A 13,424-nucleotide genomic window follows, 5' to 3' on the forward strand; every position below is an offset into this window, starting at 1 on the left:
ATTTCTCATCAAATTAGGTAGTATAATGTATTTCCTTTGTTCATATATCTTTGTTTCTCATAATAGAACTCTTAAATTTTGTTCTTGGTGATTATAGGTTTGTGAATATTCTTACATTCAGTGTCCATAATAACTAGAACTGTATACATGCTTATAGTTGCCTAGGGTTTGGGTACTCATTGTACATTCAGGCACTCATTCTTTCAGTCTACTAATATTTATTAACTACTGTCTTCCACAGTCTGTTATGTTAATGCCTTGTCATTTTATATTGCATTTATCATTAACAAAAGATAATTTGTCCTGTTATGCATTTATTTTATAGATGCTCCTGAGGTTTCAGTAACAGGCTATGATGGGAATTGGTTTGTAGGAAGAAAAGGTGTTAATCTCAAGTGTAATGCTGATGCAAATCCACCACCCTTCAAATCTGTGTGGAGCAGGTAATAATATCAGATACTTCTAAAGAGAAATTATTTAAAAGTAAAAAATATTCTTAAATGCATAATTAATTTTTTTATCCGTGTAATACATGATCATAGTAATAGTTGAAAATTAAATTGTTTCTGAGTGTTCTCCTGTCCCACCTCCATACCCTACCTGCTGTTCTGTTTCTCAGAGGCTACTTTTTAGCAATTCCTTCTGGTAGTTACCATCATATGTTGTAAATTGCTACTTTTTTTTTTTTTTTGCTACTTCATAATAGTATTTATTGCCTACTATTGTGGCAGATGAAAATTTAATTTTATATCTACCCCTTCACACACAAACATACCTATATATGTAACCCTACCTTTATAAGTCCCAGTGAAATTCAGCTATTTTTAGTTAAACTCCGTAATCATTGTTTGCCTCCCTATGACAAGTAAATACTGTTTGCTGACAACTTAGTAGTATACCAGAATTCTGTTTTCTTTCATCTAAGATCTTTGTTTTTCCTGAAGCTAATCATTCTTAGCCTAAAAGAATATTCTTAATTCTCTTTATCTGTGAAATTTCAAACTGTTAATACTAAGGTTTTCATTTATATTTCTCAGTATTTGGGGCTCCCCTTTAGTCTTGAGACTTCTGTTAACTATGTATAATTTTCCCTTTTTTTTTTTTTTTTCCTGTTATTTCCCCCTCTTTTTTTTTTNTTAATACTAAGGTTTTCATTTATATTTCTCAGTATTTGGGGCTCCCCTTTAGTCTTGAGACTTCTGTTAACTATGTATAATTTTCCCTTTTTTTTTTTTTTTCCTGATAATTCCCCCTCCTTTTTTTTTTGGTTTGCATTTACCAGACCTATTTATTGTATATTAAATATCCTTTCTTATTTTCAAACAGTTTTTTGTTTTTCCTAGATTTCCTTGATTTTTTCCCCCCAATTGACTTACTGATGTAAAACATTCTGGGGGTGACTTTCTTCTTTCTCTGTTCCTTTCATAGCATTTATTTTATGGATATAATGTCTTCTTGTTTTTTCCCAGGAATACAGTACGAAAGTTATTTCCTCAGAGAGTTTTTTCTGCTTCCTGCTTATTGTCTGTTTTTTTCTTCAAGTTCTTTTGTTTTTTGTTTTGCCTTTATTTAGTAGATATTCCTTAATTTTCTCAGCTTTCTAGTCGTTTTAGGGTGATGTATTAAAATAAAATGCCCGGAAACTCTGTCTTTAGAGTGGGGATTGAATACTCATTAGTAGATTCCATTTAGAGTGATCAGATAGAGAGAATTCTTTCCCTAGAGAAGCTTCATTCAGATGTCACTTAGGAAGAGGGAAAGCCTTTTTTCATAGCCGTTCAGTTTTTTTTTTTTTTTAATATTTCTAAATCAAGAGTGTCTAGCATCTGTACAGAGTTGAGAGAGGAGTCTGTTGTTTTTTCAGCTTTCAACTAATCTCCTTAATTCCTAGCCCTCTGCTTCACTGTGGCTTTCTGTAGTACAGTGATTCAAACTCCAAATCTTGAGTTCTTTGGAGCAGTTTGACTGCCTTCCCATTCATATGCCTCCTGGAAGCACTTCTTCAGCCCAAAGTGGAGCATTTCAGCCTTGGCACTGTTGACATTTGGGGCTGGATAAATCTTTCTTTTGGAAGGGAGTTCTGTGAATTGCAGGATGTTTAGCCGCATCTCTGGCCTCAAACCATCACCCCCACCCCCAACCCTATAATCTCCAGACATGCCAGTTGTCCCCCGGGGACAAAATCAATCCTGATTGAGTGGCTTAAAGCATGTATTTTCGCCATTACTTTTCCATCTTCTAAAAGTTTGTTGAAACATCTTGTCTGATGAATTGTGCCTCCTGTTCTGTTTCTCCTTGTGGGTTTTTAATAGCTTTCAATTCCTTTACCCTTGTTTTAGGTGGAATTTTGTGGGAGCAAAGAAACATATTTGGTTAATCTGTTGTCTTTAAGCAAAGGTACAGTTTTAAAGTAGAGAAGGTTTTTTTCATTTACATTTTCTTAAAAGTGGGAAGCAGTCATTGATTAAGATGTGTGATAGATTATTTCTAAATGTCATACAATTCTGAGTTCCCTTCCTAGTGTGTGTACTTGGAGATTCTTTTTGAGTATGATGCCTAACCTCTCTAATTCTTTGTTTCTTCACCTATAGAAGTATGTCATAGAGTTGTGAGTGTAGAGACAATGAATATAAATGAAGTAGTGTAAGTGAAAGATTATAGAAAGTGCTTAGCATGTCATTTGCTGTGAGTTTAATGTGATACTTAGATTTTTATGACTGTGACTTATTTGAATAAGCAACTTTAAAGGATTATAAGCTATTTTTCTATTTCTCAGAATTAAAGGGATTAGAATTTGGGCCTCAAAGTGTAGAGAGGTAATTGGTAAGGTTTATATACTCCATATTCATTCTCACCCTCCTAGGAAAATTCACCTTTTGAAAGCGTGTGCTTGTACTAATGTTGTTTTCAGAGTCTTCATAGAAGAGGTTGGGTGTTTCTATTTTTTAAAAAGCCATGTAAGAATATTATCTTTTTTCTTCAGTGCTAAATTAAGGTTCCAGCACCGTAAAAGATTTTGATTGTTCTTTTACATACTATCCTTGGATTTGCAGAACAAAATCATTCCTCCTGTGGTACAGTGTTGGTTTTGTTTCTTTCTACTTTTTTATTATTTTTAAATTTTTATTCCCTTTGTAATTAGTTGTTGGTCTTCTACTGCATAGTTAGATCATTGAAAGCAAGAAACTGATCTAGTTTACTTGTGAATCTCAGCAACAGTAGCAGAGTAGGGTATGATTAGTAGTAAGCTACTGGTAATTAAATAATGGATGGCCAAATGAATGAATGGACGTTTTGAAAATCTACTTAACTCAAACCGTAATACTTGAGTGCCTGGTGTAATTGACTTTTTGTCCTCTTTAAAAAAAAAATTACTCATGGGCTTTAGAAAAAATTTAAAAATAAATACCTCTTGGTGTGTTTTTTGGTACCCAAAGGTTGGCAATATGATGTATAACTGTACACTTAATTCCATTGCAATGAATGGCTTTAGAATTGTAGTGGGATTTTATTCTTATTGTGGTTTATGCTAATGTAGGATAGGACCTCTTAGCCAAATTAGTATAGACATACTAATTTATTAACAATTTAAAAAATTGTTATTGATGCCAAATGGTGTCTTGGTTTTTACTGTCACAGATCCTCACCTTAAAATTGAGATTATTTTATAAAGAAGACCTTTTTGTTGCTTTAGAAACTAATGCTCTTTGGATAGAGCACAGTCTAATTTTGCTCAGTATGAAATCTGTTATAGAAGGTGCTAAAATGTACTTAAATGATACAGCTCTTCATTAAGAAATTTATAGATATATCATGAATAGATCTGTGCACTGAGAATTATTTGTAATTCCTTTGATACTGTATGTCTCCAAATAATATATTTTTCTAATTTTCCTGTTTTCTGAATTTGAGTCTTTAAGATCACATAATTTTTTTTCCTCTACTTCTTTCTCATTTTAATATGTTGGCCTACTTCCACTTCTATCATTTGGTATTGTGAAAGAATGGTTATTTTTTCTTTTTTTTTCCTGAAAGAATGAGTATTCTTAATAGATTTTGTCTGTTCATTTTTGTTGACAATTCACATCTTATATACTTTCATTTCATAGTGAATTTTACCTAAAGGATGCCATTTCTTCCACTAACATCTCAAATGTGTGATATCTTATTTAAATAGCTGTCAGTGAATAAAATCTGAAGATACATAAAATAATTTCATGCTTTTTAAAATCTAGGTTGGATGGACAGTGGCCTGATGGTTTATTGGCTTCAGACAATACTCTTCATTTTGTCCATCCATTGACTTTCAATTATTCTGGTGTTTATGTCTGTAAAGTGACCAATTCCCTTGGTCAAAGGAGTGATCAAAAGGTCATCTACATTTCAGGTAAGTTACTGTCTACTGGCAAAATGAGTTAATTAAATTATTCCTTTAACAGTAGTCATAATAACACTGTGTTCTAGATGGTAATTTATACTTGGCTAAGATACACATTCTGCAATGTGAGGTTTTCCAAATAATCTAAAAGAGATATAATGAAGGAGCCCTACCTGAAACATGTATAAAAAGTGGCATACATAGAAGTGTCAAAATGTCTATGCAATAAGCTTGTACACATTTTAAGACCTTTGCATGTAGTTACTTTTCCAGTTATAGTATTAAGTATTCCTTTTGTAGGTGGTGTGTACCTTTCTAGGTTTTCTCATCTTTACACCGAGAACATCTTTACACTGGGTTTATTTGTTTTTGGTGGCTACTCTGAACACAAGTGGTCTCATCAATAAAATGGGATGTTGAATTTGACCTGGCTTATTAAACAACATGTTTTGTCATTCAGTATGAAACTATATCGTCTTGGATTACTGAGAGGTTAAGTAGGAATGCTATTGAAAATGTGCTAATAAAATAAAATTTATTTAAGATATTTATTATTACCAATTTGTTTTACTGTGAACGTTTTTGTTAATTTGAATATATAAATTTGGGTACTCACAAAATACCATTAGAGCTAGAAATACGTTTTTCATGGGTGTGGCTGTAACAAATTATCAATGGAATGCTCATTTATAAAAATTTTATAAGATATTTTGAGCATCTCCTTGTTGACTATGAGAATATAGCAATCTTCATGTCTAAAAGATGGAAAAGGGAAAAGGAAGAGAACTTTGAGTAAAGCAGGTTTGTATGGTAATTATGTAATGGATAGTTAAGGTTTTTATCTCTGTTCTGATCTAAAACTAAGTAAGTTAGAGAAATTTTAAGCTTGCTTTAATGTTATATTCTTCATCTTTGTATGATCACTCAATCTAGGAACAGTCCCTCATATTATTTTCTCTTAGCATCTCCCACAATTTGTAGTTTTATGCATACTTGTGTACTCATTATCCACCCTCACATTTAAGCATGTTGCATTTGCCTCATTTACCTTTGAATCCGCAGCACTTAGTGCCTGGCACATGATAGGCATGATGCAAATATACTTCTGCATGAGTCTCACAAGAAGCTTAGAGCTGTGTACATCTCTGGCTAGCTAGCTCTTTCTGCCAGCAGCAGTGCTTTGGTGGAAATCAGATTGAGATTAAATATTAGTTTATTAGTCTCCCTTTCTTTTCCTTAAAGGTTTTTTTTTTTTTTTTTTTTTAAGGTTCTTAAAGCTATAGGGAATGCATATTTAAAATGCAGTTACCAGAGGACTGCTTACTTTTTGTTTCTGTTGTATAGTTAGGTATGGGATATTATATGTAAATCTCAGACTCTATGTATTATTATGTAATCATTTAAATATTGAGGCTTAATTTGGGCATTCTTATATATATGATTCCGTTGATAATACCCTAAGTTTGTATTTTTTGGCATTCTGGATCCACTTCTCAGTACTTTTGACTTACGTGTTCAACTGCCTATTAAAGATCACTGACTCTTTGTAGAAATATAATAGGCATTTATGGCCTAACATTCAAAACTGAGGTCCTGATCTTATGCCTCTTGCCATTGCCCTCTTTCTCTAACAGTCTCCCTCCTTTCTTCTGTCATTGGTAACTCCATCCTTAGCTTTGCTCAGGGTTTAATCCTTGATGCTTATTCTTGATTTCAGTTCTCTCATATCCCACCCAGTCCATCAACAGGTCCATAGCAATATGGACCTGTCTTCCAATATGTTATATGCAGAACCTTATATTTCTCCACTTTTACTGTGAGTATTCTGACCCAAGCCATCAGGAACCCTTACTCCACTATTTTTTTTAAATGTTTATTGTTTTGAGAGACAGAGTGTGTGTGTGGGGGGGGGGGGGGGGGGGGGGGGGGGGGGGGGGGGGGGAGAGCAGAGAGGGAGAGAGAATTCCAAGCAGGGTTTATGCAGTCAGTGTAGAGCCCAGTGCAGAGCTTGATCCCATGAACCATGAGGTCATGACCTGAGCTGAAATCAAGAGTCGGGTACTTAACCGACAGAGCCACTCAGGTGCCCCAGCCCTTACTTTAGTATTAAAACAGCCATTTAATCTTCCTACTTTTAATTTATCCTCAAAAGAGCAGCCAGAATGACACTTAATAAAGGGCATGTCACATCATGTCACTTCTCTCTTACAAACCTTTTGTAGACTTCTCATTTTACCCTTAATTAAAACCAAATCTTGCAGTGACTATATTATAAGGGTCTGTACATACTCTGGTCCTAGTTATCTCTCTGACTTCATCTCTTTTTATATCTCTTGTTCACTTGGCCTTGTTGCTGGCTTCCTTGCTGTTCTTTGAATACAACAGGTACATTGCCGGTACATTGCCACCTCAGAGTCTTTGACTTGTTGCTTATGGGAAAGATTTTTAGATATCCTTAGAGCTCTTTCCTTCACTTTCTTTAGGTCTTTGCTCAAGTATCGCCTTTATAACTATATTTAAAATTGAAAATTGGAACTTTTTTCTCACCTCTTTACTACTTTGTCTCCACCTTACTTTTCTCTCAGTATTTATTGCCACATGAATGTTCATACTTTATTAATATGCTGTTTTTACTTCTTTTAGAATATAAGTCCTGTCATCTGCTTTAATCACTACCTATCTCCACCATCTCCAATAATATTTGGCGTGTGTTAGGTGGTTAATAAACTTTTCTTGCATGAATGAAAAAATTTGTTTGAGAAGAAAACTGTCAGGAAAGAATTATAACTCCAGAATGTGCTTTTATGTATCTTTTTTTTCTTTGACAAGGGAAAGAACACAATGATGGTGATAAACTTCACACATCTTTTGATCAACATCTTCTCAGTCCCATAAAAGGGGAAATAAAATTTTGAGTAAATATGAAAAATCAATTAATTACTGCTAAGTACTTCAGAAAGATAGCATTATGAGATGATTTTCTTTAAGTCATCATCAAGAATTAGACTTTACTTTTCTATCCAGAGTCTTTAATATTTAATACAGTATACTATGTTGAGTTTAGTTAATTTTGCTGAGAGCTTCTTGGAGAATATTAAGTATCCTAGATATAATACTGCCTTCCAAAATGACTAGTAAAGCCTAGTGGGCTTTTATCAGAATAAAAAGCCATAATTCACCCAGAGTGAAAATCAAGTTGTTGGGCTTTATTGTTGGAAGTTCCATAAATCCTTTTTCCTCTAGGAAGAAAACATTTTATTTATTAAAATAAAATTAAAATCATCTCAGAAATAATTTTTTAAAATATTTGTAAAAGGAACATATGACTGGAGATTAAAAGATCTACTCAGAACAGAGTAGAGTTAGCAACTCTGTTTGAGGGGAATTGTAATTTTCTAATACATTTTTTCCACATTGCTAAGTTTAAGATTTTGGAAAACGTGATTGATCCAAGATTGCAATATTCAACTTCAGTTATTCCTCATGGAGTTACAGTGAATCTTTGTACAGTACTAACTGACTGCTGGAAATTATGTTGTTTTAGTTGTTTTTGGTGTGTGTTTTTCCCTGATATTTCTTAATTCTCTTTTAAGACTAGAGGAGCAAAATTTTATGTATCACATACATTCCCCCACACCTGAAACTCAAAGTATATTGCTATGCAAATCTTGACTTTTGAATCCTGTTGATTTTAGGAACGAGGCATAATATCTAGCATAATCCACACCTAATTAGCAGTCTTTAAACTTTAAAATTCCTAGATTTTGTTTAAACAATTCATATGAAGTGTAAAAGAAACAAGAAATCAATTCTTTTTACCATGGTGATTATTAGGCTAAAAGATGCTTTATAGCTGCGGAGGCCTTACCTGGACTATTTGTTTTCCTCTCTGGCAGAACTCATTAATTTGAAAAAGGAATTTCTCGGGGCGCCTGGGTGGCTTAGTCGGTTAAGCGTCCGACTTTCGCTTAGGTCATGATCTCGCGGTTCGTGGGTTCGAGCCCCGCGTCAGGCTCTGTGCTGACTGCCAGCTCGGAGCCTGGAGCCTGTTTCAGTCTGTGATTTCCTCTCTCTCTGACCCTCCCCTGCTCACGCTGTCTCTCTCTCTCTCCTAGAAATAAATAAAACGTTAAAAAAAAAACAACAAAAACTGATATTTCTCTAATTATTAGAATGGATAGGAAAGGACAGTAAAGGCATTGACTAGCTTATATGTCTACAAATGTGAGTATACTTTTCTGCAGATCAGNCCTCTCTCTCTGACCCTCCCCTGCTCCCGCTGTCTCTCTCTCTCTCTCTCCTAGAAATAAATAAAACATAAAAAAATTAAAAAAAAAAAAAGGAATTTCTTCATTTGACTGTAGAGAACTCAGAGTCTCTACTAGTTGATTACATTTGTTATATGCTCGCTTATCACATATTCTACAAATAATATCAAAAAACAGTGTCCGAAAAAATAAGGAATGCTGTTGGAAAAGATTTTAAACTATGATATATAAGTAGCTCTTCGTGATGACACAATAGTCCTTTTGTTTCCTTATGCAAATTCTTTCATTGTAATGATCTTGGAGCAGGGCAAGAATTAGAAAGCATGAATAAATGTTTTGGGTGCACTGTCATATGTCCATTGCTTAAAATGCAAAATAAGTATTAACAACAGCCCCTTTTTCATGGAATCATATTAATAGTGAAGCTGTGCTGTTTTTAGCAGTGGTTAAGGACGGGGTGGCAGGCTAAAATATTTTTAGAACCACTGACAAAATTAAATAAGATTTTTAAATAGGGTGTTGTTGTTACTCTTTTTTTTTTAGTTAGAATTTCTGAAAGCTGTGTATTGTTAAATCTCAGTTAAGTAGTAGTCATCCATCTGTGTTTACACAAAGAATGTTGCCAGTAGAAGTAAATGTCAGTGATATTTTTAAGGATACTTAGTAAAAATAATAAGTTATATATATCTGTACTTGGTGAGAGCTCAGGTGTATGCACTGTTCTGAGAAAAGTAGCATTTCATTAAGACCTGTCAAAAATTTAAAATCTTATGTGCACAAAAATGTGTGAATTATAAATAATTTTTTAGGTGATTTGTACTTCTGTTTAAACCTGCCGATGCCAGTTGATTGTACTTTTTCTTTTGCTTTCACTATTACAAAGTGGACATTTATTATTTAAAACTTACTTTTCCATTAGTCTTAGCCCCTCAGATGAGTTGTCTTACAAATGATTAATTTTTAATTAATTAATTTAAAAAAATTTTAAATATCCTGGTTCTGTGAGGTTGCATTGTATGATAGGAGGCTTTACTACTTTTATATTAGAAATGATTTTATAGTTCCACAGTATTTTTTAGGATTGAGTTTGTTCAGCTAGTGAATAATATGTTCCTACAAATTAAAATTCCTCCTTGATTTACTTACATAGAATATGATGGCTAGTATTCACTTCAAAGCACTTGACAGGATTGCCTATTCTATTGGTTTAAACTCTTAGGAAATTAGTTATACTGTACTTTTAAGTTTTATATTGTACTTGCTAAATTTTTACCACATTCTGTACATATGGCATTCCGTGATGAAACCTGTTTCAGTAAGTATTTTTCTTTAGCTTGTAATTTTAGTATAACTTACCCCATGTAGATTTAGTGTTTTTCTAACAGTCATTTTTTAAAAAGCTCTTTCAGTACCACTCATTTAAAAATTAATTATAGGAGATTACCATTCGGGTCATTTGTTTTTATCAAAGAAGAAATTCAAGATTTTTTAACTCATCCTTTCTTCAAACTCTAGAGTTTTGTATAACATGACCTACAAATACCACTTAATTGATAATTAACCAATCTTTAATTTTTACTATTTATGTTTAGTTGCTTTTTAATATTAATGGCTATTTACTCTGTAATCTAATGGCAGTACACAGGATCATTTGCATCTAATATTTGAGTATTATTAGAATGTTCTCTCTAAAATATTAGCTACTCTTTGATACTTTGTACTAAAGTGATCTGACAATAAATTCTACAGATATGGTTGAAATCCTTCAATTTCCTAAATGTGCAGATATCTTACCCATGGGATATAGACATGGCGATGAAATTTTTATAATACTTTATAACATGTTTTTACTTTGTCTTTGTTAGTTTCGTTTGATAATATAGCCCATTTGGCTAACACAGTTTAAACGTATGCTTTTTATTTTTAAATTACTAAATAATGATATGTACTACATATGTGCTTTCTAAAAATTCAAAGTTCTCTTTACTCAAGGAAAATATTTTTGAGAGAATTATTAAACCAACAGCTTATACTATGGCCACTTAACAAGAATCTATAGTTTTTCATTCTTTTAAAGATAAGTTCAGATCTTACAAAAATAAACAAAATTAGGTAAAGATAGATAAAAACAAAACATACTTTAATTTTTTATTCTTTCGTTTTATTTCTTTGTTCTTCTGGCTAAGAAAATGTACATTTGGATTACTTAATTTTTTGGTATGATAATTCTTAAGCCAGCTGTTTATAGGACATTTAAGTAATACTCTTTAAAAAAAAGAAAGTATTCCTTGGAGTACAATGTCATGCTAAAACTTGGAATAGAATAATTTAGGATTTACATCGTAGGCCATTTTTTATTCCTTTTACTTCATTGGTAACTGACTGTACGTCAGTTTTGTTATTTTTTAAAAATATGTAAGTACCACCACATTCTGATCTTAAGAATGAAAAACTATTATTACTATGAATATATATTCATTAACTGTGCAGTCTTTTCAACTTGCTGCCAAACCAGCCTGCATTGACATTCTTTGCCTTTCTGTGTCTTGTCTATCTTTACTGTTTCCATTAGATCCTCCTACTACTACCACCCTTCAGCCTACAGTTCAGTGGCATCCCTCAACTGCTGACATCGAGGATCTAGCAACAGAACCAAAAAAATTGCCCTTCCCATTGTCAACTTTGGCAACAATTAAGGATGACACAATTGGCACAATCATTGCTAGTGTAGTGGGTGGGGCTCTCTTCATAGTACTTGTAAGTGTTTTGGCTGGAATATTCTGCTATAGGAGAAGACGGACGTTTCGTGGAGACTACTTTGCCAAGAACTACATTCCACCATCAGATATGCAAAAAGAATCACAAATAGATGTTCTTCAACAAGATGAGCTTGATTCTTACCCAGACAGTGTGAAAAAAGAAAACAAGAATCCAGTGAACAATCTAATACGGAAAGACTATTTAGAAGAGACTGAAAAAACGCAGTGGAACAATGTAGAAAATCTCAGTAGGTTTGAAAGACCAATGGATTATTATGAAGATCTAAAAATGGGAATGAAGTTCGTCAGTGATGAACATTATGACGACAATGAAGATGACTTAGTTTCCCATGTAGATGGTTCCGTAATTTCCAGGAGGGAGTGGTATGTTTAGCAACCACTAAATGTGACTTACCTATATACAATGTTTCATTCATACTAGTTGATCATTTTCAGATTGTTCATACTTTTTCTTGAGGAAGAATAAGCTTTTTCAACTTGATTTTCAAGCTTACTTTTTATATTCTAATTTGACAAATGAAACTGTAAAATCTGGGTTCAATGTATCTGAGCTGCTTTACAATTTTTTTTCAATGCTGTACTACTGTCTCAAGATTTAAATTTTAATGCAGAGTACTTTATTGGTCTGAGGCACACAGGTAAGAAGAAATGTCAACATTAAATGTATGACTTTTTTTGGTACAAAAATTAAAAAGGAAAAAAAAAAAGGAAACTACCTTGGCATTGTGTATTAAATGTTTACCTAAGACTATAATCTCAAGTATAATGTTTGTTAAACATATACCTCTCAAAATTTATCACCACTAAATGACACTACATGAAAATCGACTATAAAACTAATTCAAGAAATGTTTATATATATTTTTAGTATACAAAAAAGTATTCAGCCTGACAAACATCTTTCCTTTTCAAACATTGTTTTCTAAGTTTCTATATAAATGGAATCTTTACCTCTGCATTTTAATGAGCCTTGCCATAATTACTGTAGAGTGGCTTTTCAAAGGTATTTTGTTGCACTAAAACTGTGGTAGTAAACTCAGTGAACATGCTGTGTGGAAGAGCCTAATTAGCTGGTCAGTATTTTTGTCTAAAATACATACAAAAGTCTTAATAAAAACATGCCTTCTAAACATAATTATTACATTTTTTTTTCATCTCTAGAGGACAATACTTACGGTTTCGTATGAACATGGATTTTGGTACATTAAGTGGCATACATAGTTTTGTTTGAATGCTTTATGTCCTAAATATAAGAATAATGAAAAGATGGTACACAATTGAGTATAGTTCAGAGAGAGCATTTAAGTATATGGAAAAATGTGAGCAAGTTAGCATTGGAGTACAGTTTTTAGAAATGAGATATGTCAGCCAAAAATCTATACAAAGAATTTTCTAGCCCATCTTGTCTTAGTTACCTAATAGTGAATGTTGTTCAAACGGGTAAATATACAGAAAAATTAGAATAAACTTGTAAATTTGAGGTTTAATGAGAAAAATCTGAATTATAGAACCACTCACTAGCGCTTGCTGATGTATATTGGCAGATCATCTCCGTTTTCCTCCTAAATGTATGTGTTTGTTTCAAGATTTTTGTTTTTCCAATTAAAACTGGAAACATCATAAACATCATAAGGTTTTTTTGTTTTGTTTTTGTTTTTTCCATAATTCATTAAGTATATTCTTTCCAAAAATCATGTATCTTTTGAAAAAGAAATGTTATCTAAATCTTCAAATGTGGGTTTCTTTGTGAGATAATTAAATTGCTTCTACAGTGGAGTCCTACAAAATTGTAATGATGACAACTATTTTGAAGCCCAAAGAATATGTTGTTTTCTGTTGATGATTCATTTGAAAAAAGGACTGTGTAGAATTGCCTTAGGTATTTTGCCAGGAATTGAAGTGGTTAGTAGTAGGAGAATCATAAATAAATTATTTTGTTAATAAAAAGGCAAAGTAGGTACTTTTTTTTTTTAACCCCCCAACCACTCCACTCCTGAT

General features: G+C 32.7%; 1 protein-coding gene across 2 annotated transcripts in view; it reads left to right on the plus strand.

The window, feature by feature from the left end:
• Window positions 1-13,424, plus strand: part of NECTIN3 (nectin cell adhesion molecule 3) — a 123,967-nt gene that overhangs the window by 50,033 nt on the left and 60,510 nt on the right. Inside the window, exons 4-6 of one of the 2 annotated variants that reach the window (XM_039250341.1) lie at window positions 326-443; window positions 4,236-4,387; window positions 11,219-13,373. In XM_039250341.1, coding sequence (XP_039106272.1) covers window positions 326-443; window positions 4,236-4,387; window positions 11,219-11,799 — 851 coding nt within the window. In that variant the 3' untranslated portion in view covers window positions 11,800-13,373. Of the gene's footprint in view, window positions 1-325; window positions 444-4,235; window positions 4,388-11,218; window positions 13,374-13,424 lie in introns of those variants that run through there. The other variant, XM_039250342.1, reaches the window with a different exon arrangement.

The sequence above is a fragment of the Hyaena hyaena genome, unplaced genomic scaffold, assembly GCF_003009895.1.
Source record: "Hyaena hyaena isolate Hyena2069 unplaced genomic scaffold, ASM300989v1 scaffold_366, whole genome shotgun sequence".
Taxonomy (NCBI): domain Eukaryota; kingdom Metazoa; phylum Chordata; class Mammalia; order Carnivora; family Hyaenidae; genus Hyaena; species Hyaena hyaena.